Raw genomic sequence first — 24,611 nt, 5'->3', positions numbered from 1 at the left:
TCTCCTCCCAGAGGAGCGTTTTCATTGGCTAACACCAACACACGGATGCCCAAACACGTGAGTGAACTTACGTAAGGCAGCAACGGACCAATCAGTGCTCTCAAATCCTAGAGGAAGTTGTGTAGTTGCGTCGCTATTTTCACTGGTGTACTCGTGTTTTGTCTAACGCTAACCCAACGAAAAAAATCTAACTGATTCATATTATTTATATTTCGCAACGTTTCATTTTTATTCCAGCAAAATGAAACACAACTCCAACGTCCCTGCATTTCTTACCAAGCTTTGGACCCTCGTCGAGGATTCGGATACAAATGAATTTATTTGCTGGAGCCAGGTAAATAAAAGAAGAAGACATAAATGTTAGCATTCTAGCTTAGCTTTCAGTGACACAGTTATTTGTAATCCGGGTCCTGTGTGATCATTTGTTTATTATGATGGATGTGTGTGTCAGTGCTGTGATATAAATGTTCAGATTCGCACCATTTATTGTTTTCATTCCATTTTTTCCTCTTATTGACCAATAAGCTAAATCAGTGTAGTTTTTTAGACGATTTGCATTTTACGTGCAATTAAATGAATCCTATTGAGCATTAATTTTATACATATATGTATAATATGTATAACATGAATGCACTATATATATGTGTGTAAAGGTCAAAGCCTTTATGTATTTTTTATTTTTATTTATTTAGTTACTTTTTTTATTATTTCTTTTATGAACAAGGTTCTTTATTTCTCTTAATAGGAAGGGAACAGTTTCCTTGTACTGGATGAACAAAGGTTTGCAAAAGAGATTCTGCCAAAGTTTTTTAAGCACAACAACATGGCCAGTTTTGTCCGACAGCTCAACATGTGTAAGTGGTTTCTCCACAAATTCTCCTCCTTCCTCATTGTTTCTCTGTAATCTGAGATCAGTGTTCATTTCTTTGTCTCCTTGTTCAATTCCCTTAAAAACAGATGGTTTTCGAAAAGTGATGCACATTGATGCAGGCATAGTGAAGCAAGAGCGAGATGGACCAGTTGAATTCCAGCATCCATACTTCAAACATGGGCAAGATGACCTGCTAGAGAACATCAAAAGAAAGGCAAGACATCTTCATGCTGAAAATTAAGGGGAAAAAAGAGTTGTTGTTTTTTTTTTGTTTTTTTGTTTTTTGAATGCATAAAATACCTGGGGGGGTATTCCAGAAAGCAAGGTTAAAGGTGCAATATGTAAGAACTTTGCAGTAAAATATCCAAAAACCACTAGGCCAGTGTTATATATTTTGTTCACTTGAGTACTTACAATATCCCAAATGTTTGCAACTATTTGTAAATCGTGAGAAAATTGCAATTTTAACCAAGGCTCCGGGATGCGTGAGGAGTCGCCTGTCAATTGTGTCATACCCGCGTTACCCTCGGTTTCCGGTTTTATTTTGTAGAAACCATTGAAACACCAAAGACGCTTTGATATTTACATGTTTTAATAGACAAGGGAACAACTGTTTTGATATATTTATAGACAGAAAACTTATTACTGTTATATAGCTCAACACATTTAGTCTTATTGTTTAAATCTAATTTTCTTGATTTATTTGCGAGTACCATGCCTCAGAGGAAAAAAACCTATTTTGTGAAGTAGCTAACATAGCATAATCAGATGCAGCTTTATTTTTAGTAACAGTAATACAGCATTTTCTCCATCATACAATACGTTTTAAAATGAATTGCATGCCATTTATCAACACAAGCCATCCAGCATTTAATATGATATTCTAAAATCGATCTATCTTACTGCAGTGTGCAACAAGTGTCTCACAGCAGCCACCGAGCGAACGCACAGAGTAACGTTATAACATTTTCAACACTCTCAAATGTATCTAATATGATAAACAGAGCTGCGTTACCTCATACTCATGACCGGAAAAGCGGAAGCGGCGCCGGCGACTGTGGAATAATAAAAGTTCCGCTGCTCACGGCGTGTGTTACGCAATCGCTCCAGCAGCCTCGTTCAGCTCCCACAACACTCGGCCCTGCTCTGCTTCATACTACAGTAACGTTAATAATCGCATCCATGAACGTGATTTCTTCCCGAATCCTATCCCAATTCTATTCCACCGTCCGTTGAGGTGAAGACAACATGTCCCAAGATTCCGCGCTCAAACTTGGCGTCATCAAGCTACGCCTTTGTTTTGAATAAGCATCTGGTGGACAGAAAATATTACATATTGCACCTTTAACTCTAGGTTGATTAACCCAAACCTTGCTTACTCGAGATATGCAGGTTCCAAAACCACAGTCTGGAGTAAGTTCAGTCAACCCGCAGTATGAAACTCAAGTTGCTAGCACTATACACTATGTACTTATGCACTAGGTACTCATCCATGTATGAAAGTTTATTTTGTCATTAAACATGGGAGTCTGATAGCCCCTCCCCCTCCGCAAAGTAATTAAAGCTGCGACAGTTGAGTGCATGAAGTGTCCAACATTCCACACTCGTTTTTTCCGTTAATTTAGTGCATCATCCGGGTATTTAAAGCGCATTTTTCTTTTTGGAATTTTCTGTGTGTATGCACTACTCGCACTATTTATATTAAAAAACGTCATGGAATAGTAGGGCATAAGTACGCGAATTGGGACGCACCTTCAGAGTTATGGTTGACCACATGGGCGAGTCACCATGGAAATGGATGCTAAGAAGAAATGTGCCATACTCTATTCTTCTTTTGTTTTAATGGTGATTTACATTCTTAGTGCATATCGCCACCTAGTGGGTGGTTTTGTAATCTTTTTTTTTAAGTCTTTCTTTATTGAGTTTTTTATTACTTTGAACAAGAATTTTGTTTGTTTGTTACTAAATATATACATTAAAAAAGAGAGGTGGATTGACCTAAAGGAAACAGTCTGTGCTTTCAAAGATAAGTAAACTTATACAGCCATATTATGTTTAGATATTTTACTTCCACATTTGTTGTGAGATGTATCACATATGCATTTTATTATAGAAATACATTATATAGAAAATATATAGTCCCATTTTCTTTCAAAAATCTTTTGAATGCACATCTACGATGTGTGAGAACAGAATTAAATAATATTAATATTGTGATAAATCTGTTCTGCGCTGAATACCTCTGAAACATACTAACCCTGGAACACCTGCTCTGGAGCAGGTTATGTTCAGAGAGTATGTTGCTACGAAAGTTACCTTCGTTTTTGGAACTGAAAGTTGAGGTTATCCGTTTACTCTGAGTAAACTTACATGGGTATGTCACACAATCTGCTTTCTGCAATACCCCCTGAAAATAAGTTGCAAATGTAAATATTTTAAGAAATTAGTTTGGCATGGTTTGATTTACAGTTGTGTTGTTGAATTTAAGATTAAGTTGATTATTGTTATTCTTGATATAGGTGTCCACTGCACGGCCTGATGAGGGCAAAATAAGACAAGAAGATCTTTCTAAAATTCTGACAAGTGTTCAGAATGTCCATGAGCAGCAAGAAAACATGGATGCCAGACTTGCCACCCTGAAAAGGTAAAGAAATACACTTTTAGAAGCATAATCTATGCTTGTGCCTTAAATTGTCCTGTATTATGTAATCTTATCTGTGTGCATTTATCCAGAAGTTAAGGGAACGGACAGATTAATCACTAGTTGTGCTTAATAACGCCCTGTTCACCAAGTATCAACATGTCAACATGCAACTGCAAAGAATAACACTCTGGCATTGTGGCATTTTCTTTTGAAAATGTAAAACTCTCATTCTCTTTTCTGTTGTCTTTTCCTCAGAGAGAACGAGGCTCTTTGGACGGAGCTGTCAGACCTTAGACAGAAACATGCACAGCAACAGCAGGTCATAAAGGAGGTACGTTCTACCTGTGCGCACCAGTTTTGCAACCATTGCAATAGACCCTTTTCACAAGACGTCACGCAACTTCCGTTTTGATGCGAATCGGTGTATTCTTACTTCCGTTGGCATAGTGAAATACTAGCAACACTCGAATGGAGTACACCCAGTATTTGTATAGCTGCCACAAATACAGTTTGAGGATGACTGCAGCCGCATACTTTCATCTACATTCAAGGCGAGGCGTTTGGCAGATCTCAAAGCAACTTACCGATCGGCGAGATTTGCCGCTTGAAGTTGGGGGAGAAGTTGAAAATGGAGCACTGAAGTCATACACTTTCTGCTTCCTGTAGTCACTCTTACACAGTGTTTTCTGTCTTTTATTGAAAATGAATTGATTATATGTATTTGTCAAATAAACGGCCGTTTCAGACATTTACATGTAGCAACAGAAAGACTTTTCTTTCAAATACTTTATGTACTGCTTAATTCAGTGCCTGTATGTACTAGAATAAAGGTCAACATGAGCTTATTCTGTTTAAATACCAATAAAGTCTATATTTTTTCAGTTTAAGTTTGATAAACATGACATAACATAATTAAAAAATGTTTAATATAATATATTTATACACTACTAGGACTTTTTAATGTTATAAAAATAGAATTGTGAGCTTTGGCGGAACTAAATAAGGTGAAATAAGTAAAACACGTCATCGCTTTTTTTCTAAAGATGCCATAGCACATAACAAGCATAAAATATGATCAGTCATGAAATAATCAACAATAATTCACAAATAAAGAAGGGTATACATGTATATTTAAATTAACTGGAGGGATTTAAGTAATTGTAGATGCCCATAGCTTTACGACTTGAAAGTCCTTGCAATGTTTCAAAATAAAGCTTTTTAGTCATCAAATGGATAATATTGGGTTTCCTTTCAAACCACTTGCATTATTGGAAATTTGCTATTTAACATGAGAATACTTCATATACATAAAATATGACTCCCATTTTTCCCATAGTAAAAAAAACACATTAGTCATCATTTGTCTTTTTTGCAGAACAAGAACGTCACGTCAACAGAAATATACAGAGGATTTACACACGTTTTCTATACTTTTGTTTTGTCTTTTCTATTTCTTAGATATTTTAGAATCTTAATAGATTGCATCAGTTCAGTTTTAAAGGGTTTGCAAAATAATCTAAAATCTTAAAGGAATAATTCACCCAAAAATGAAAATTCTGTTGTTCCAGACCTGTATGAATTTTTCTTCTGCTGAACACAAAAGATATTTTGAAGAATATGGGTAACCCATTTGGCCCCCACTGACTTCCATATAATGGAAAAATACTATGAAATGTCAACGGGGCTGAGCTTCATTGTGTATCAGCATGAAACTAATGTATAGGGTTGAATTCTAATGCCACTTTTTGCATTGACCTTTCCAGCTGGTGCAGTTCATCTTCACATTGGCTCAGAACAATCGTTTGTTAAATTTGAAACGCAAAAGGTAAGACCAAGAAGTATCTGCCTGCATCTAATAAGTACACGACCACTGTTCAAAAGTCATGGTTCAAAAGCCAGGGTTTTTTTGTTTGTTTATTTATCTTATTCGTTTGTGTGTGTGTGTGTGTGCGCGCGCGTGCATTTTTGTGACATATCAGGACACAAATGTGTATAATGACATGGGTATGACATAGGTATTACAAAAAGAGGTGACTTATGAGGACATTACCCCATGTCCCCACTTTTCAAAAGGCTTATAAATCATACAGAATGTGTTTTTGTGAGAAAGTAAAAATGTGCACAGTTTCCTGTGATGGTTAGGTTTAGGGGTAGGGGTAGTGTAGGGGGATAGAAAATACGGTTTATACAGTATAAAAACCATTATGCCTATGGAATGTCCCCACAATTCACAAAAACGTGTGTGTGCGTGTGTGTGCACGCGCGTCAAAATCCCTTTAAGACAAGTCATTTCACTCGGCAGCCATCTTTGAAACGCCTCTCGGGCATTCAAGTGCAGCTCCTATCTCTTTGAATGGGGAAACATCAAATTCTACAAAGCTGTTTGCCAAGCTTTCGATTAAATATATTTGAAATCACCAATGAAATCTGACAACAACTGTCTCATAAATTTTGTTTCTAAACGCTCGAATCATGACAAAAAAAAAAAAAACTATAGTCTTTGGTGTGCGCGCGTGTGTGTGAGAGAGAGAAAGAGAGAAATTAATACTTTTATTCAGCAAGGATGCAAGTATCCTGAAAAAAGCATATAATTAACAGTTTTCAACAATGATAATAATAAGATATCAGCATATTACAATGATTTCTGTAGGAACTTGTGACACTGAAGACTGGAGTAATGATGCTGAAAATTCAGCTTTTCCATCACAGGAATAAATTACATTTTAAATATATTTAAATAGAAAGCATTTATTTTAAATAGTAATGATACTTTATAATTGTACCATATTTTACTGTGTTTTGAGCAAATAAATGCAGCCATGATGAGTGTGAACTAACCCTTTTATTAACTTTTTACCTTATTATTAATATGCACTTTACTTGCTGTCTGATTACAGGCCGCTTGCACTAAACAGTAATGGAAAGAAGTCAAAATTCATCCACCAGTTCATTGAGGAACCCATGGACCACAGCAAAGTATGTGTAGAAACATCCAGGAGTGATTAGGTTCCATTCACTTTATGTCTCTTCTTGCTCGAAGGAAACGTGCTGTTTGTTACCGTAATGTTGCTATTCATTACCTTGCGTTTTTCTCTCTTGATGAGATTTAAGGCAGGGTTCACTTTGTGTGAAAGTGTCCTGCCCCTGGATATGAACCTTAAATTGTGAGAGTCACCGTCAGTTAAATTCACGTTGGTGGGGGACCGATTTATTTATATAAACATGATATTCCTCATTCATATTGAAACTTGAAGATCTGTTTGTCAGACTTATCCCATGCCTTCTCTGTTAGTCCGCAGTGAATGGACTCAATGGACTGAAGAACAATTCCGACATTTCTGATGACGTCATCATCTGTGACGTCACAGACGAAGATCCAGAATTTACAGATGGTGTATCTGTACCGGTTGACCAAGGGTAAACATTTAGGGGCTGATTCAGACAGTTGCACCTCTTTAGTCTTTTGCAGAAGGAAAATTAGAAATGAGTGTTGTTCTCAATTTCCTACAGGGATGCTGAAATCGTGGATGTCGCGCATGAAAGCTCAACTATAATAAACGACAGCACAAACGGCACTGTAACAAATTCAGCCACTCAGCAAGAAGCAGTACCCAAAAGCAGCTCTGACATTTCACTGACTAATAGCACCCTGCAACTGAACAAACCTTCAGGTCTAAGTTTAGAGGATCCAGTAAAGCTGATGGACTCCATTCTCAGTGAAAATGGTGCCATTTCACAAAACATCAACCTTCTTGGCAAGTAAGTCGGCTAAAGTTATGTTTTTTCGATATTTACCCTTCATGCAGTGTGTAATATAGCTGCTTGTGAATGTAAAAGGTCTGCAAAGTTTTAAAGATCAAAGTGCACGACAAATAAAGCTATAGTCTCCTAAAAGAAAGAATAGATTCTGAACTGTCATTTTCTGTTACATAACTACATAACAATTTAAGAATTTGCATAATGCCAGCCTATATGGTCTTCATTGGCTGCCCACAAACAACGTCTACTTTGACCCGCCCTCAAACACTATAGTTTTAGCTGAGGCCTGTAAGAGTTTGGTTCATGTTGTCAACATGTCGAGAAAATGCTGTTTTCAGCGCTGTGAATCCACTTTGCATGCACCTTAAAAGGATGACATGAGGACTCACTCTGGAATTGATACCTAAAAACCAATGCCAACGTCCGTATCACTGTGTATCAAGTGGTAAAGACGCATCCAGAGCTGAAATTCAGACATGGTAATAGGCTTTTTTTCTGACATACACTGTAAGCAGTAGACTAAGGGTTGTGATCTATGGCATGTGACAATAGCTAAAGAGGTGTATGTATTTAATTTAAACAAAGTCCCTCAAACTTGCATTTTGAGGGAATCATTCCTCATAGTCACACACAGCCTGTTTTATTAAAAGGGATAGTTCACCCAAAAATGAAAAATATCCCATGATCTACTCACCCTCAAGCCATCCTAGGTGTATATGACTATCTTATTTCAGACCAACACAATCAGAGATATATTAAAAAATATCCTGGCTCTTCCAAGCTTTATAATGGTAGTGGATGGGGGTCGAGATTTTGAAGCCCAAAAAATGCATCCATCCATCATGAAAATAATCCATACAGCTCCAGGGCATTAATAAAGGCCTTCTGAAATGAAGCAATGGGTTTTTGTAAGAAAAATATCCATATTTAAAACTTTATAAACTAAAATATCTAGCTTCTGGCAGACGACCGTACGCATACTGCGCATGTCGACTTGCGCCACAAGAGTAACCCCTGACGCGATGTATGACGTAGGATGTAGGTGTAGCGTAAGCTTCGATGCCTAAACAACAAACTCAAGCTCCACTTCTCTTATATCGAAATCCTCCAACGTATATAAAATTTCTCGTTTTAGACTTCTAATTCGTGACCGGTGTTTTGATAGGCTCTATCCTCTGCGCTTCCGCGTTCGTCATGCGTCGTGTCAGGGGTTACACTTCCACCGCAAATTGATGCGTACGGCCATCTGCTGGAAACTAGTTATTTTAGTTTATAACTTTTAAATATGGATATTTTCTTAGAAAAATCCCATTGCTTCACTTCAGAAGGCCTTTATTAACCCCCTGGAGCTGTATGGATAATTTTTTATGATGGATGGATGCATTTTTTCTTTAGGGCTTCAAAATCTCGCCCCCCCCATTTACTACCATTGTAAAGCTTGGAAGAGCCAGGATATTTTTAAATATTTCTCAGATTGTGTTCATTTGAAACAAGAGTCATATAGACCTAGAATGGCTTGAGGATCAGTAAATCTTTAAAAAAATTTCATTTTTGGGTGAACTATCCCTTTAAGTTAGGTGCTATAAATGCTAAAAATGTGAGATTTTAACCTATGCCAGCAAATTTATGGAAGCCTATTTCTGCCACCTAAGAAAAAAATAATGCTTTGGGAAGTCAAAATCTTAATGAACATTTTTGACTTTAAATCTTATAATTATTATTTAGCATCTGTAATAGTTATGATTTATTAAAGAACAATTTGTTTTCCCCTATGTGATGGAAATGTGATTCCTTTCAAATTAAACTACTAAATTGGTTCAACAAAAAATTCAAAAAATATCAAGCTTCACATTTGTTTATAAAGTGTCTCTCTCTCTCTCTCTCTCTCTCTCTCTCTCTCTCTCTCTCTCTCTCTCTCTCTAATTTTTTTTTTTTTATTATTATTATTTGACATGCTTCTGCTTTAAGCATATTTAAGTAATATTTCATTGTAAATTAAATCACTACAGAGTAGAGTTGATGGACTATCTGGACAGTATTGACTGTAGTCTGGAAGACTTCCAGGCCATGCTGTATGGAAAACAGTTCAGCATTGACACAGATATCTTGGAGGTATGTTTGTAGATTCCGTAATATTTCTGCCTTGTGTACTTTTATGGGGGGTAAAATGTCTAATAATTTTCAGTGATGCATCACTCAGCTGCTATAGTTTAACGTCATGATGAATTTTATTCTGCATTGTCATATTTTTGATAAAGCTTTGTTTGTTTTTTTCTTTTATTGTTGGCAGGAAACTGGAACAAAAGAGAACATCAACAAAGCCAACAAAGGGAAGTCTGAGCCTGAAAACACAGGTAATTGTTGCATTTTTCTCTGTAAATTAATATCCACTGTTATTTATATGCCATCGCTGTGCTGCATTTACTAGTGTGTTGGTTCTTTTATTCAGATAAGCAGCTGATCCAGTACACAACCTGCCCTCTGCTGGCTTTCCTGGATGGATGCACCCCTCTGGCCCCATCAGATTCTCCAACTGAAAACCTGAGCCAGCCTCTACTGCCCCAGAGCCCTGAAGAACCCACAGACCTTTTGGATGAGGCCCTGGAGACGGAGACGCCTCGCAGCTCTCTGATCCGTCTGGAACCCCTCACAGAGGCAGAGGCGAGCGAGACCACGCTGTTTTACCTGTGCGAACTGAACTCTGAGCTGCCAAGTGCCGACACTTCACAGCTTGATATCTGAAAGCGAATTAGCATGAAAAACAGGGACTCGATCTTTTCGTTTTTTGTCAATTTTCATCAAAATGATGATGATATTTATTTGCCAGAATGTTTTTGGTACCATCTGTCCATGAATTTGACATTCCTTTATTTCACAGATTTTTTTTTTTTTTTTTTTTTTTTTTTTAACTGTTCACTACCATATAGATACATATACTGTGTTCACTAGTTAGTGTCCTTTCCACCATCTCCATCAGGAGATGGGGCTGCAGTTATGTTGCTGGTTTACATTGCAGCTGTTTTGTGAAGCACGTGTTTTCCTGTGTTGTTATTGAGCAGTTCAGAAAATGTCTCAACTATCCTTTATGTATATGGTATAGAAGTGCCTGCCTGATATCTTAATGTCACTGTACATAGACGTGAAGATTTTGGCTTATGGTTAGTTCCATAATGTTGGGCAATACACAGTGATTTCTTGTTACCGTGAGCTTTTTCATCATTAGCTTTGCAGTAGCATTAAAGGAACTCAAACTTCAATCCTTGTGTGTTTTTGGTTTTCAAAATGAAAATATCATGATTTCAGCATACTAATTTGGTTTTATCCCTTAGTCTATGCTGTTCTCAGTTGATCCCTTATGAAAATTAACCATGGTTTTACTACAAAAACAAAAAACATGGTAACCACAAATGAACCATGGTTGTGCTACATTAACCATAGTTTAACCACGGTATACATGTAAAAATGTGGTTATACAAATGGTAATCAATCCACCAAAAAACCATGGTTACTACTTTTACAATATTAAAACCATGGTTAATTTTCGTAAGGGATGCGTGAATAACCAAGTTCTTTTTATTAAAGGGGTCATGACATGAGAAATCAAATAAGAGGTCATCATACTATAAGAATATCCTGTAAGTTTTAGAGCTGAAAACTTCCTTGTTTGTCCAATAAAAGCTTTAATTGACACCAGACCCAGAAAACGACAGGATTTACAACGTGGGGATCTATGACGTCAAAGGGCAGCAAGCACCGCCTCCAATCAACGCCTACTTCATCGCTGCCTGTTTAGCCCCGCCCACCGATTCGCACATGACATGTAATAGGTAAACAACATAGTCCTACGCGGTGCTAAACCGGATCGAGGTACCAAGCAATAAATATGCCTTTGAGGACTACAAAGTGTTGTGCAGTGCCTGGTTGTGGAAGAACACAGTCGCTGCATAAGCTTCCGTTGGATTCCAATATTAGAAATGCGTGGTTGAACTTTATTTTTAATGAAGTTCCAGCCGACGTGGGTAAGACATTGCGCGTTTGTTCGCTTCATTTCACCACGGATGGTTTTTTAAACAAAACACAGGTCGAGACTGGATTTGCAGACCGAGTGAGATTAAAAAACGATGCTGTGCCTTCTATATTGGATCCGTCAGGAATGGTGCAACACACTTACGTAAGTAAATATGTTTTTGTTTTGTTTGGGTTTTTTTGTTTTTTTATAAATATATCTGATAGTATTGCATTGTTACAGGTCGTTTGATATCTACTAATTTTGTGTACGTGTCTAAGCAGTCACAGAAGGGTCCAACTATGAAGGACGTAGCTTGTCAAACAGACTCACGGAATCTTACATCACAGGGCACACAGCTGGCTTTTAGAACCTTGGGACCTAAATTCAGAAGCAAAGGTTTGTGTACTGTAAATATGGTAGTATCTCTGTCAAAAAATGTCTTTATTGTTGGTAGTGGCCAGACATTGTAATGTATAATCTGACATTGTGCAGTACAATATATATATATATATATATATATATATATATAATTTTTTTTTTTTTTTTTTTTTTTTTTTTTTTTTTTGAGTGCGTGTTTCTGGTTGATTGGTTGTATTTTTAACTTAAAATATTACAAAGGCTTGTTTTTAAATCTTGAAGTTAATGTTTTTAGTACATAACAAATGTGTGTGTTTGTGTGTGTGTGCGCGCATGTATGTATGTATATATATATATGTATATATATATATATATGTATTATTTATACCTTGGTCTGTTTAAATATTCGATTATGATTGGCTGGAAGGTGTGCAGTAAAACCATTTAATGCACAGGTAGTTCCAGTCAGTTTGATTACAGATCGAAATTAATCCGCCACTATAAACATTGGTAATCATAGTAACACAGTTACGCTTGCAAACAGAGTGAGAGAAATATATGAAAACATTTATTTAGGTTACGTTAGGCTAAATGGATGATTTTTGCATATCGTTTAATTTGTATGGTGAATATGGCAATTTTGAGAAATGGGCCCAAGCACAAGACGAAATGGAGAAGATGTTGAATGACAAAAAGCGGCACAAAGAATTAACACCGGCAGAGCTATATATATATATATATGTGTGTGTGTGTGTTTTTTTTATTTATTTATTTATTTATTTTATAGGAACACAGACAGAGGTGTCATGTGAAAGTGTAGGTGCTCCATTCACAACATCTGGTGACACATTCACAACTTTGACTTCAACACCTTTGACTTCAACACCTTTGAAGGATTTTAGGCCAGCAAAAAAAGCTCGTCTAGAACTGGAGGAGGAGAAAAGTGTTTCCTTTGAAGTCTCTGATAGTCAGGACACAACATATGAGCCAGCTGAGTCTGTCACCACTGTAACAGAGTCATCACAACTTCTGTAAGTGGATTTTATCTTATTTATTATCTTGTAATAGCCTGTTTAAGAAATCACGTTGTTGGAATGTAATTCGTTTTTTTCTTTCATTTGAAGATGTACGTCGATAGAGCAGGATACAAAATACATTGTATTTGAAAAGTGCCTCCTGCAACTTTTTGAAACCTGCCCAGTGTGCATGAGATACTGTGATGTTCGGGCTCGAAGAAGAGGGTCTTTTGTTGCAATTGATCAATTGTGCCCACATTGTCAATACTTCAGAAAATGGCAAAGCCAACCTGTTGTTGGCAGCACACCTTTGGGCAACCTCCAGTTATCTGCTGCCATATACTTCACTGGCACATCCTTCTTCAAATTACAAAAGGTATTTGGAAAGGAAATGCTGAAATTCAGTAATATAGTCAATGGATTCATTGCAACAATGTTTTGTATATGGCTTTTAGGTATTCAACGCAATGCGTGTCAAGATGATTACACACAGAACTTTTCGAAGGCATGCCAGCATGTATCTGGAACCTGCAATAATCTATACGTGGAAGAAAGAGCAAGAAGAAGTGTTGCGGCAGCTAAGCCAGGGGGACAAAGTGATAGCGGGTGGTGATATGAGAGCGGACTCACCAGGTAAAAGAAGAATTGGGTTAGCTGTGTAGATTAATTAAATTTGTATCTACTGTTGTCAGGCTATACTTTTTTTTTTTTTAAATTGTATCATTTATTATGACCATATGTATATGTAATCACACATACAAATATCTTTTAGGCCACTCTGCAAAGTATGGTACCTATACCTTAATGGACCTTGAGAGCAACATCATATTGGACATACAGCTAGTGCAGGTGAGTACCAATACATCTATAAAATAAATTCAACTGCACTAACTACATATAACATCCTGTATGTACTTTTATTTATGAAGTTTTTTACTTGATCATACCCCCCCCCCCCCCCCCCCCCCCCCCGCCCTTTTTTTTTTTTTTTTTTTTTTTTTTTTTTCATATTTCTAAATCAAGAGCAATGAGGTAGCAGGAAGTTACCATATGGAAAAGGAGGGACTAAAAAGAAGTCTTGGACATCTGGAGGCACATGGTGTAAAGCTTGAATGCATTGTTACAGATCGCCATCCACAGATTAAAACATTTTTGAGGGAGCTAAACATACCACAGTTCTACGACATCTGGCATCTGGAGAAAGGTACCTTTTCCCCTTGAGTGTACATTTTTTAGATTTTATTTGTAATTCCCTTATTTGAATGATGATGTGATTATTTCCGGACTACCCATGATATTGTAATTATTATTTTATTCAGGCTTGTCTAAGAAGTTGGAAAAAATCAGCAAAGATAAGGACTGTGAAGTAGTGAAAAAGTGGCAGCAGAGCATAAAAAATCATGTCTACTGGACTGCAGCTACTTCAAAAACACCTGTGGAGCGAGTAGCAAAATGGAAGTCCATGGTAAACCATATTCAAGACATTCATGTACATGACAACCCATCATACCCCCAGTGCAACCATGAAATCCGTGAATCGACTGATCGCAGCAAATGGTTCCAACCAGGTGTCCACATTATATTATTTTTTTTCAAATTGACCAAATATAATGCTTAACATCTATAAATGTACAGAAAATTTTTACTTTCCAAAACATTTGTGACACTTTATTTTACAGTGTCCTTGTTACACATTACATGTACTTACCATAGTAATCACAGTAAATTATGCATAATTACATGCTAACTAACCCTAAACCAAACCCTATTGTAAGTACATGTAGTTACATTTTTTTGTTATTTGGTTACAGGAACCAAAGCACTGTATACTGTTGAAAAGATTCTTACAAACAAGAGAATGATGAAAGATATCAAGAAACTCAGCCCTCACTTTCAAACTTCATCTTTGGAATCTTTTCACAGTGTCATTTTACGCTTTGCACCAAAAAACGTGGTTTATCCTTACCTCGGAATGTTGTGCAGGTTTGTTTAAATTAATATGATGATTATAGCCTCTATGAAGATGTCTTTAATACCTTTGTTGATGTATTTTGTTGTTTTTATTTCAGACTTTATTTGGCAGGTATGCATTTCAACGAGAACTCCAATCGTCCTCAGGCTAAAACATCGACTGGAAAGCCAATGTATAGGCTTTTGTTTCCCAAAGCCAAAAAAGGAATATACTCCATGAGGCCATTAAAGTCACAGGCAACATATTGTAAGTTAAACAAATTTATTGATGTTCACAATAAAATAACTAAAAATTCAAAAACAATAAATAACCTGCATAATGTCTATTGTGCAATTATATTTTTACAGGCTATGTCATCAATCTGATGGCATTTCTTTTTGAGAAGGTAATCCCAGACCCTCTTTCCTACATGGAGGAGATCCACAAAATCAAGGTCCCTGAAACACTGTCCGCCCAGTATGACAGACCCTCCATGGAAGAAGCCATCGCAAGGCATGTATCACTGTTCAGTCAAGGGGAGGTCTAAATCCTACGCAGCTGCCTCCAGCGTCAGGAAATTCTTGGCATATGCGCAGGACAACACAAGACGGGATAACAACCCTGATCTTCCTGCCCAGATAGCCCCAGCACCAGCTCACAAAGCTCCTGTATGCTAAGTGCCTGTAACACCTAATGTGAAAGACATTGATAAAGTCAGACAAATTGCTTTATCTGCTATTATTGTCAATTGAGGACAAATGTTGTAATTATATATATATATATATATATTTCATTGATTTGTAATAAAAAAAAACATTAAAAAAACATTCCACCTGTTCTTGTGTTAAAATAGTGTTTTCATTGAAACATAATATTGTATGAAATTTACTTAAATTCAATTCTAATGCAATGACTGCTTTACAAAATAGTTATTATATTACAAACTGAATTATATAGACTTTAGTTACGTTACATAAATCATACTGTTCTATTCCTCTGAGTCTCAAAGGGCCATGATCCGCTCTGTAAACATTAAGTGCGTTCTGCAGAGAATACACATTAAGGCACACTGGTTCAAAGCCTGGGTGATGTGTCATGCATGTAAGTGTGTCTTGTACCTGGTTAATCCTTCTAACAATCTACAAAACAAGAACACTGTAATTCTCTCTATATATTTAACATTCACATTAATATAAGTAGACAAAAACATGTGCCTTGTACTTACCTGAGGAATCTCCATGCAGCATATATTTTCTCGTTCAGTTGGCATAACAGCACAGTTTGCACAGTTACACCTACAATAACGTAAACGTTTTACACTTCACTGAACATGTTGAATGAAAAATTAAGGTACAACATTTGACAAACTGGTTCATTCATTCATAATTCATTAACATGAAACAGTAATTTAACCTTTATTTCTTATATATCTGTGTTAAGTACAAGTACATAGACCTGACTTGTCACAACCAAAACGTATAAGGCATATGTAGTACGCATAATTGTTTCACATTATTGATAATTTGAATTTTGACTAAAAACTTTGTCTAACGTCTTTGGTTACACTATAATATAAAATTATACAAACCTCAAAGACACATTAGAAGTAAACAATTAACGATGACTTACCACGCTGTCACAGTTATTTCAAAAATTCTTTTGACATTTTTGTCATGAAATTCAAATATTAAATACATTTTTAACGCTCCTGATTGTGGCATGACAGATTTTTGTAGCCACCTCAGTTCCAGCGAAGCGGCGACACAGAGCGCACTTAAACTGATCTTATTATTATTTACTACTAGCTATTGCGCGAAATAAACATGAATGAACATCAGAAGGTATGTTTAAAGATACTGAACAACTTACTGAAATGTCTCATCTCATTTAATCGTAGTTTAAAGACCTCTTGTAAACAGTGTCACGTAACGCTAAATTAACGTTACCTCAGGAAAGACATTCATAGCTCGCTACTTAGCAATTTTCAAACTCCACTCAGGACATAATCTGGGTTTTAAACCTTTAATAAGATGAAATTGGGTGATTACAATGCATCTCAAAAGGCAAAAAATAAAAAGTAAAAAAAAAGTTGCGCAAGTACTGTCATCAATAAAATCACCATTGTGCCTAATACAATGGAGGGTAAAGTCATCTATTAAGGTTTTATCAGCAAAGATAAATTCAGTGCAAAACATTGTTTAACACACACATTGGCTACAAGCATAAAATTAATACTGTGCCAAACAACTAACACGTGCAAGTTGCAAAAGGTTAGCACAGTTAAAGTCAATATTAGAGTCATATGTTCATGGTGCAAATCATTGAGAAGCGAAACAAAATCTACAATTTTAAGTTGCCTGTTAATTTTTTACATGCTAATGCAACACTGTATAGGTTTGTGCGTTCTATAGGAAACTATGAATGTCATGACTTATGGGAAAACATGACCTGCATTTTCACTACTCTCCACGAATAACTTAAAATACATTTGATTTACTTTTAAACCATACAGAGATTATTAATCAAGGTTACATTATCCTTAGTATTGAAGAACACACGTTCTTGAAGGAAATATTAACATCACATCACAGGCAACCCAAGTCATGTTCTTTTTTTTTTTTTTTTTTTGTCTCTTACATGAAACCAATAAACACATCTACATAAAAGCATGCAAGATTTAAAAAAAAAAAAAAAAAAAAAAACACACACATGTAGGGTTAGCTGAATGAACAAAACACACAGTATTTACATTTAGACCCTCCTATCCCTATACATGTGGATATTCACAAAAGTAATGGCGGATTATAATCACAAGGTTTTATTTCCATCTTTTCAGTCGAAGTCACGGTTGGTGAGGACCAGCGGAGCCACCAGGGTCCACACGTACAGAGAGATGCAGATCCAGCTAGAGGTGATCTTCACCCACACAGACGGCCATTTGCTGGTCATGGTCTCATAGCTTGAGTCAGGGCTACAAAATTGACAGAAAAAAAAATTATAAATCAGAGTTTAAGGATAATTCTATAAACTATGCCAACCATAAGCATTTTTATATAAATATAACAAACTAACCATTATTGTTATGGCATTTACAAATGGTTTTCACAAACAGCTTTCATTCAAGTTATTCATTTAAGTCTTAAATAAAATAAAATTAAAATGTACTTAAATATACATACACTACCGTTTAAACATCCGGGGTCGGAAACATTATTATTTTTATCAATGTTGAAAACAGTTGTGCTGCTTGAAATTATAATTTTTTTCCAGGATTTTTTGATGAATAGGAAGTTCAAAAGAATAGCATTTATTTGAAATAGAAATCATTTGTAACATTTTTAAATGTCTTTACTGAACTTTTGAGCCGTAGTGTATATTTAAATATAAATAAAATTATACAATTATAGAGTCATTATGAAAATGACTATAGACAATAGTAGACTATAGACAATATGTTATCTATCTATCTATATCTATATATCTATATCTATATATCTATATATATATATATATATATATATATATATTTATTTATTTATTTATTTATTTATGATGGCAAAAAAAAAGTAAATCCACTGTGGTAAACCAAAAAAATCCTGTTTATTATCCATTATTAATTATTCAAGGTTGTCAGTAATGTCAGTCTTTTAACAGTCAATATTATATTTCACTACAGTTCAATACACCTATATTTTTATGTATAGAATTTTACATGTGAAATCAGACAAAAATGTTGGAATATACAATAAGATAGAAAAATGCACTTTTGGAACTTGTCAGAGAAATGCCTTTTGAATTTTTTTAAAATAAGCCCTTGATCTGCTTCTAATATTTGCCTAATCAAACAAAGACAGATAATTTACAGGTACCAAATGGTCACCAATATAATTTGTGAAATGAAACTGATAAAAACATCCTATGGGCACATACCTGTACCAGTTTGTCAATGTCATCATGATGTACAGGGAAGCCAAGAAGAGCATGAAGTGGAAGAAAGAATAGCTGTAGGTGACCCCATCCTTCTCGTTGTCAATGGCACGGTTGGTGCCATCGCTCACTTCAAAGTTCTCTGGAGCGGGACCATCCTCGATTAGAGCGGACTCGTCGCTGGTGAGGGTCAGTTTGTTTACCTGAGCATTGCTGGAGTTGCGGATGCTGAGGAAATAAAAAGACAAATTTGACTGCAGTGTTGAAAAGTAGCCGCAAAAATAGGACATATCTTTTAACAAAATGTCAAATTTTCTTACCTGGAGTACAGAACACACAACAGGAACAAGATCAACCCCACAATGCCCTGGGCATCCCACCATTGAACAACACGGTCCTGACCAGCAGGGCTGGTGCTGTTGAGGCCAATAATTCCAAGCAAGCTAGGGTTGCATCTGCGTTCTTTGGGAAAATAAAATCATTATTGTAGACTGATTTTATGAAAAACAGAATATCTTCTTTTAGAGAAATCTTTCCCAATGCTTACCAGGTTCATTGGTCATGGCAGACCAGGTCAGATACATGGTGTACAGGGTAACAATGGAGGACTGTAAGAGACCAGACCTGGGCTGGGACTCCTGGAGGAGAGGAAAGAAAAGGACATGAAGAAATTAAATTAATTTAAGATTTGATGCTCACCTGAAGAATGTATCCAAAACTTTGAGCAATATTAAAGGGATAGTGCGAAATTAAAATTTGCTGTTAATTCCAAGATGCAGGTGACTATCTCTTCAGGATTACAGGTAATAATGTTGTAAATAATGTTCAGTTTCTTGCACAGACCGAACGTTTCGCTTCATAAGACCTCAATGTACCATCAGGAGCCACAGGGTATTAATTTGTTTTGCCTGTATATGTTTTTTTGACTCTCAAAGTGACAGGTAGCCATTGACTTGAACTATATGAATCACCAAGGACCACGGTTTCAGCTAAAAATCTTCGTTTCTGTTCTACTGAAGAATAAAAAAAGTCACCTACATCCTTAAGTTGAGTAAATTAACAGCAAATTTTCGGGTGAACTATCCCTTTAAAGCATAGGAGACCATCACAGTTCCAATACTAGTCATACAAACTCCCTCAGATGTGTTATATTCATTACCTGAATCTTAGGCAAGATGGACATGACAGATGCACCAACGCACAGCAGCATGTTGATGCTGATGAAGACTTTGTTCTCAGTGCAGCCATCAGAGTGAGTGTAATACACATAGAACAAGACCAGAGACATCAGGGACAAAGCATAGTTGATGGCTGTGGCAGACAGAAGAGCTATGGAAAATAGAAAAAATGTGTTAGAACAATGCAATCAATTTTCATTATGACTCCATATACACCGGCACCGCAAGAAATATCTAAACATAAATTAAGCAATATCTTTATAAATATAATATGGTCACACTTTAGCTTAGGGTCCAATTTTGACTATTAACTACGACTTTTGCCTCAATAAACTCCTAATCACTGCTTATTAATAGTTAATAAGGTAGTTGTTAAGTTTAGGTATTGGGTAGGATTAAGGGGTGTAGAATATCGTCATGCAAAATAAGACATTAATATGTGCTTTATAAGTACTAATAAACAGCCAATATCCTAGTAATATGCATAAGCAATTAGTTAATAGTGAGATTTGGACCCTAAACTAAAGTGTTACCTATAATATTATTATATAAATATGATGTGGTTTATTTATTTAAGTATTTTCTGTAAAAGATACACTACCATTTAAAAGTTTGGGGTCATTAACTTAAATTATTATACTTTAATAATAATAAAAAAAAATTTATTCCACAAGGATACATTAAATTGATCAGAAGTGACAGTAAAGACATTTATAATGTTACAAAAGATTTCCATTTCAAATAAATGCTGTTCTTTTGTGCTTTCTATTAAAAAAATGAAAAAAAAAATGCATCAAGTTTTCCAAACATATTAAGCAGCACAACTGTTTTCAACATTAATAATAAATAACAAGAAGAAATGTTTCTTGAGCACCAGCATTTTAAAATATTTCTGAAGGATCATGTGACACTGAAGACTGGAGTAATGATGCTGAAAATTCAGCTTTACCATCACAGTTATTTTAAATTGTAATGATTTCACAATATTACTGTTTTACTGAATTTTGAACAGCCTTGGTGAGCATTTTTTTTTTTAAACATTGAACAAATCAAGTTCACTTAAGTCATACCTGCATACCAGCAGCGGGAGTTTCCCTCCTCCATTTTTTCCACCCAGGACTCGTTCCAAGAGTGAGCGAAGTCGATCAAGAGCACCAGCTGGATGAGGATAAAACAGAATGCTCCAGCCATGCCTACGTAAAACCAGACTGGAAGAGGCCCAACAGAAGATCATCATTAGATCCTCCTCACAAATAAATTCAGGGAACAACTTGAATCTGCATGATCTCCCTCTCTCATCACTTAAGATGGCTTTACGATAAAGTCCACAGCAGATTGTCTAATAATGTATATGTACATTTAATGTACAACTATATCACACATGTGATTTAGCATTTAGTTTTTAATTTGGTCACTCCTGACAATATTGACTGGATTTTTAAAGTCACATACATTGTATTTATGTAATTACAAGTATATTTTATATTTAAGGTGATAAAGTAAGAGTTTACCAGTAGTAAAAGGGCCTTCAGGAATAAAGAACGCTCCGACTGTAATAGCAGTGGCAGCTGCAAACTTGAAGAACCAAAACCTGGTGAAGATCAGTATATTTAAAAGAATTAATAAACATTTCTAAAAATTTGTTTGGTTTTGCTTGGTTTCAAATCTTCAATCTTTCAGTTACAGCTCAAGACTTTAACCACTAGGTCACACTAACCCGTTATGCACAGCGGCTCTTGGGTCCTGGCTGCTCTTGACCTTTACCATGATGAGAGAGAAGAGCAGGAAGAACATGGCCATTCCAAAGCACACACGATACACAGCCTTATACCCAACCAGCACATCACAGTTCACGTGACCTTCAACTCCTGGGATGGACGACCCCGTTCCTCCTTCACAAAAGCCTGGAATCTGCAGTCACATTAAAAAAACAACAATGCTTCAGTCGCAACCCTGTATATCAAATAAGACTATATATATATATATATATGAACAGCGAATTTAAACTTGTTTAGAATTAAAAAAGCACTCAATATCACCTTCTTCAGATGCCCCTCCATGCCTGGCATGAGCATGATGCAAGCAATGCCCACACCCATCAGCATGAAGAAGGCATAGATCAGCCGAGTGACAGTAGAGTTGTTTCCACTTGGGCAGCATCCGCACAGCAGGCAAGGAGCGCTGCCACAAAGACAAGGAATCTAGAGAGGAGATAAACACACATTAAAGGTGATGTAAGCCATTTCAGATGTTTTGCTAACTTCAACCACACACTCTCGATCCAGACCCCCGCCCCCATCCCCCAACAAAAAAGCAGGGCATTTCGTTGTTTTTGTAATTTTATTGACAAAAAGAAAAAAATATATATCCTGAAAATTAATTTAGGCATTACAATAATTTAAAGATAGGTAAATAGTCTTCTGAAACATGCAATTAAAAATATAGTAAAGATAAATGTTGCAGTAGCCGATAAGCAATATAATGTCGATATATCATCCCTAGCTATAAACGGCTTCATTCTGCAAAATGAGAAGGGCTTTGTGACGCATAAACATGTTTACTTCAAAGTGACTCATATCAGTGCTTAAAAAAAATTGACTAATTAAAGAGGCCTCATCTCTAGCTTGTACACAAGGTACAAAACAGACAAAGCTTGTGCCTAAATTTGTCTGGCTTTACATAACAAACACAGTGTTTAGATGTGATTAGTTCAAACAGGACATTAAATCCTTCCCAAAATAAATGTCCGGATAAAAACACCTTATAAAAATGTTTACACTACTAAACTTGGAGTAGTTAAGAACATTAAGACTTTTTAATATTTTTGTAATGTTCTTATGCTCATCAAGGCTGCATTTATTAAGTAATAAATACAATAAAACAGCAATACTGTAAAATATTATTATTACAATTTAATATTAGTTCTTTTTTAAATATATTTTGAAATGTAATTTATTCTTGTGATGACAAAGCTGAATTTGCAGCATCATTACTCCAGTCTTCAGTGTCACATGATCCTTCAGAAATCATTATAATATGCTGCAATATATAAGATATTTGCTGCTCAAGAAACATTTATTATTATTATCAATGTCGAAAACAGTTGTGCTGAATATTTTTGTAGAAATGTGATATATTTTTTCAGGATTGTTTAAGGGTAGCATTTATTTAAAATAGTTTTTTTTTATAACAATGTAAAAGTCTTTACTGTCACCTTTGACCAGTTTAATGCATTATTGCTGAATAAAAGTATTAATTTCTTTATTATTGTTTTTTAATCTTATCTTAAATCTTATATCTGACCCCAAACTTTTTAATTATAATTCATAATTCATACATGACATACACATACCTACATACATATGTGTCTCATCAAGCTATTATTATGAAGTGTTACTGAACAGTAAATAGTGCAACATAGCTTCAGATCCCATGTTTTCAGTCTCTCCTGTGTATATGTGTGTGTGTGTGTGTGTGTGTGTGGTTTATGAGGTCACTGTGGTCACAAATGTGTATGATATGGGTATTACAACGTAAACGTGGTTCCTGTGTCATCGTAAATACATGTAAATATATCGTAAACCAAATGGCTTAAAAAAAAAAAAACATACTTCACGGCGTTTTTTTTTTTAAATTCAAAAAATGCCTCAAGTTTTCGGTGATGGGTAGGTTTAGGGTAAGGGGACAAAAAAATTGATTAGCTTACTATAAAAAAACATTACGCCTATGGAGAATCCCCGTCTATACACATACAAGTATGTGTGTGTGTGTGTGTGTTATGAGCTGCCATTTGATCGGTGTTTTGATGTCGCAACACCTGAAATCCTAACAAACATGTGACCTGTTTCGAAAACCTCATGTTATGTTGTTGTGTATTTAAACCCCCAAATCACACGTGTGGGGGACATTATGTCAAAAATTCATATCAAACAACGAGCAGCTGTCATGATCACAAGAGCCTAGTACAAAATATTTTCATCTAACGTTACATTTATTTGCCTGTAATTACGAGAAAATAGTAATATATACGTTTGGTGATCCAAATTACCCAAAAAGCAAAACATAACACACACACAAACATTTTCTGCTTCATCACAACAAGGGCGCCACCCAATATGACATTGTAGATTTAGCAAAGCAGAAACAACTGATTTGAATCACACTTAAAACATAATAAAATTAATTAATATGATGTTACGTGTCATTCTTGGTAATTATTCTACAGATGCAGTGGGTTTTGTGAATGTAGGGAATAGCGAAAGGCCCAGACACCATTTTCTTCTTGCCGATGCGGATATCATCAGCATCACAGGATAAACTCGCTGAAAACCCAATATTTTTTTTTACCTTCGCACATCCATAAGATTATATTTAGATTTCAGTAGTATATGATTATGTGAACTCACCCAACTGGCCATGGAACAAAGCCCAAGTACAGCCCCCATGTTCAGCGGTGATGTGCGACGTTTCTAATAACTGGTTTGAAAATGGACGCGGTGTGTTTACAATGTAGCTCCGCTGTCTGATGAAGCCGGAAACCACAGGTTAGTTTCACATTGAACATTTCAAAATAAAACGTCGGTCTTTCACGCTGACAAAATAAAGGAAAAAATGCAAAATATAGTAATGAAAATGTATTTTTGAGAAGTCAGTAGCATAATTATAGATACATAAATATATAAATAGATGATGTGAAATTGCAAAGTTATTCTTATTATTTATCATTTTGCAAAACACTCAAGTTTTTAAAAGTTACATGTAAACAAAACAAATGAAATTCTCTTCAAATAATGTTAACCACAGAGCTCATTTTATTCATAAATATTCACTCTCTTCAAAACCTCTTTTCTTTAAGGACTACAAACTCAACAGCTCCCCCCACTGACCAAATCTTGTTTG

The 24,611-nt window shown here is 35.7% G+C and overlaps 4 protein-coding genes across 4 annotated transcripts; 2 read left to right on the top strand and 2 right to left on the bottom strand.

Moving 5' to 3' along the window:
* The first annotated feature begins 95 nt into the window (after nucleotides 1–95).
* hsf2 (heat shock transcription factor 2) lies at nucleotides 96–10,531 on the top strand. Its single transcript, XM_051876231.1, has 12 exons — nucleotides 96–334; nucleotides 746–854; nucleotides 958–1,085; nucleotides 3,391–3,515; nucleotides 3,771–3,846; nucleotides 5,279–5,340; nucleotides 6,413–6,491; nucleotides 6,808–6,932; nucleotides 7,026–7,274; nucleotides 9,284–9,386; nucleotides 9,565–9,628; nucleotides 9,724–10,531. Exons 1-12 carry the CDS (start codon nucleotides 242–244, stop codon nucleotides 10,014–10,016), a joined length of 1,506 nt encoding a protein of 501 aa, XP_051732191.1. The 5' UTR covers nucleotides 96–241; the 3' UTR covers nucleotides 10,017–10,531.
* A 499-nt stretch (nucleotides 10,532–11,030) lies between these two features.
* On the top strand, nucleotides 11,031–15,217 carry LOC127502824 (uncharacterized). The gene is made up of 11 exons (XM_051876230.1): nucleotides 11,031–11,445; nucleotides 11,565–11,679; nucleotides 12,428–12,671; nucleotides 12,765–13,032; nucleotides 13,112–13,289; nucleotides 13,429–13,505; nucleotides 13,680–13,860; nucleotides 13,976–14,121; nucleotides 14,468–14,639; nucleotides 14,726–14,874; nucleotides 14,976–15,217. Exons 1-9 carry the CDS (start codon nucleotides 11,158–11,160, stop codon nucleotides 14,516–14,518), a joined length of 1,548 nt encoding a protein of 515 aa, XP_051732190.1. The 5' UTR covers nucleotides 11,031–11,157; the 3' UTR covers nucleotides 14,519–14,639; nucleotides 14,726–14,874; nucleotides 14,976–15,217.
* LOC127502632 (P2X purinoceptor 7) lies at nucleotides 14,873–16,567 on the bottom strand. The gene is made up of 3 exons (XM_051875687.1): nucleotides 16,554–16,567; nucleotides 15,726–15,926; nucleotides 14,873–15,333 (listed from the first exon to the last, which is right to left on the bottom strand). The coding sequence occupies exons 1-3, from the start codon at nucleotides 16,565–16,567 to the stop codon at nucleotides 15,135–15,137; spliced, it is 414 nt and encodes a 137-aa protein (XP_051731647.1). The 3' UTR covers nucleotides 14,873–15,134.
* A 48-nt stretch (nucleotides 16,568–16,615) lies between these two features.
* Nucleotides 16,616–24,262, bottom strand: serinc1 (serine incorporator 1). Its single transcript, XM_051876232.1, has 10 exons — nucleotides 24,119–24,262; nucleotides 21,752–21,913; nucleotides 21,430–21,623; nucleotides 21,224–21,303; nucleotides 20,783–20,920; nucleotides 19,694–19,863; nucleotides 19,082–19,172; nucleotides 18,855–18,996; nucleotides 18,538–18,762; nucleotides 16,616–17,578 (listed from the first exon to the last, which is right to left on the bottom strand). The coding sequence occupies exons 1-10, from the start codon at nucleotides 24,155–24,157 to the stop codon at nucleotides 17,440–17,442; spliced, it is 1,380 nt and encodes a 459-aa protein (XP_051732192.1). The 5' UTR covers nucleotides 24,158–24,262; the 3' UTR covers nucleotides 16,616–17,439.
* Nucleotides 24,263–24,611: the final 349 nt, after the last annotated feature.

Source organism: Ctenopharyngodon idella, chromosome 20 (genome assembly GCF_019924925.1).
Source record: "Ctenopharyngodon idella isolate HZGC_01 chromosome 20, HZGC01, whole genome shotgun sequence".
Classification (NCBI taxonomy): Eukaryota; Metazoa; Chordata; class Actinopteri; order Cypriniformes; family Xenocyprididae; genus Ctenopharyngodon; species Ctenopharyngodon idella.
This window is presented reverse-complemented; position numbering and strand designations above follow the sequence as displayed.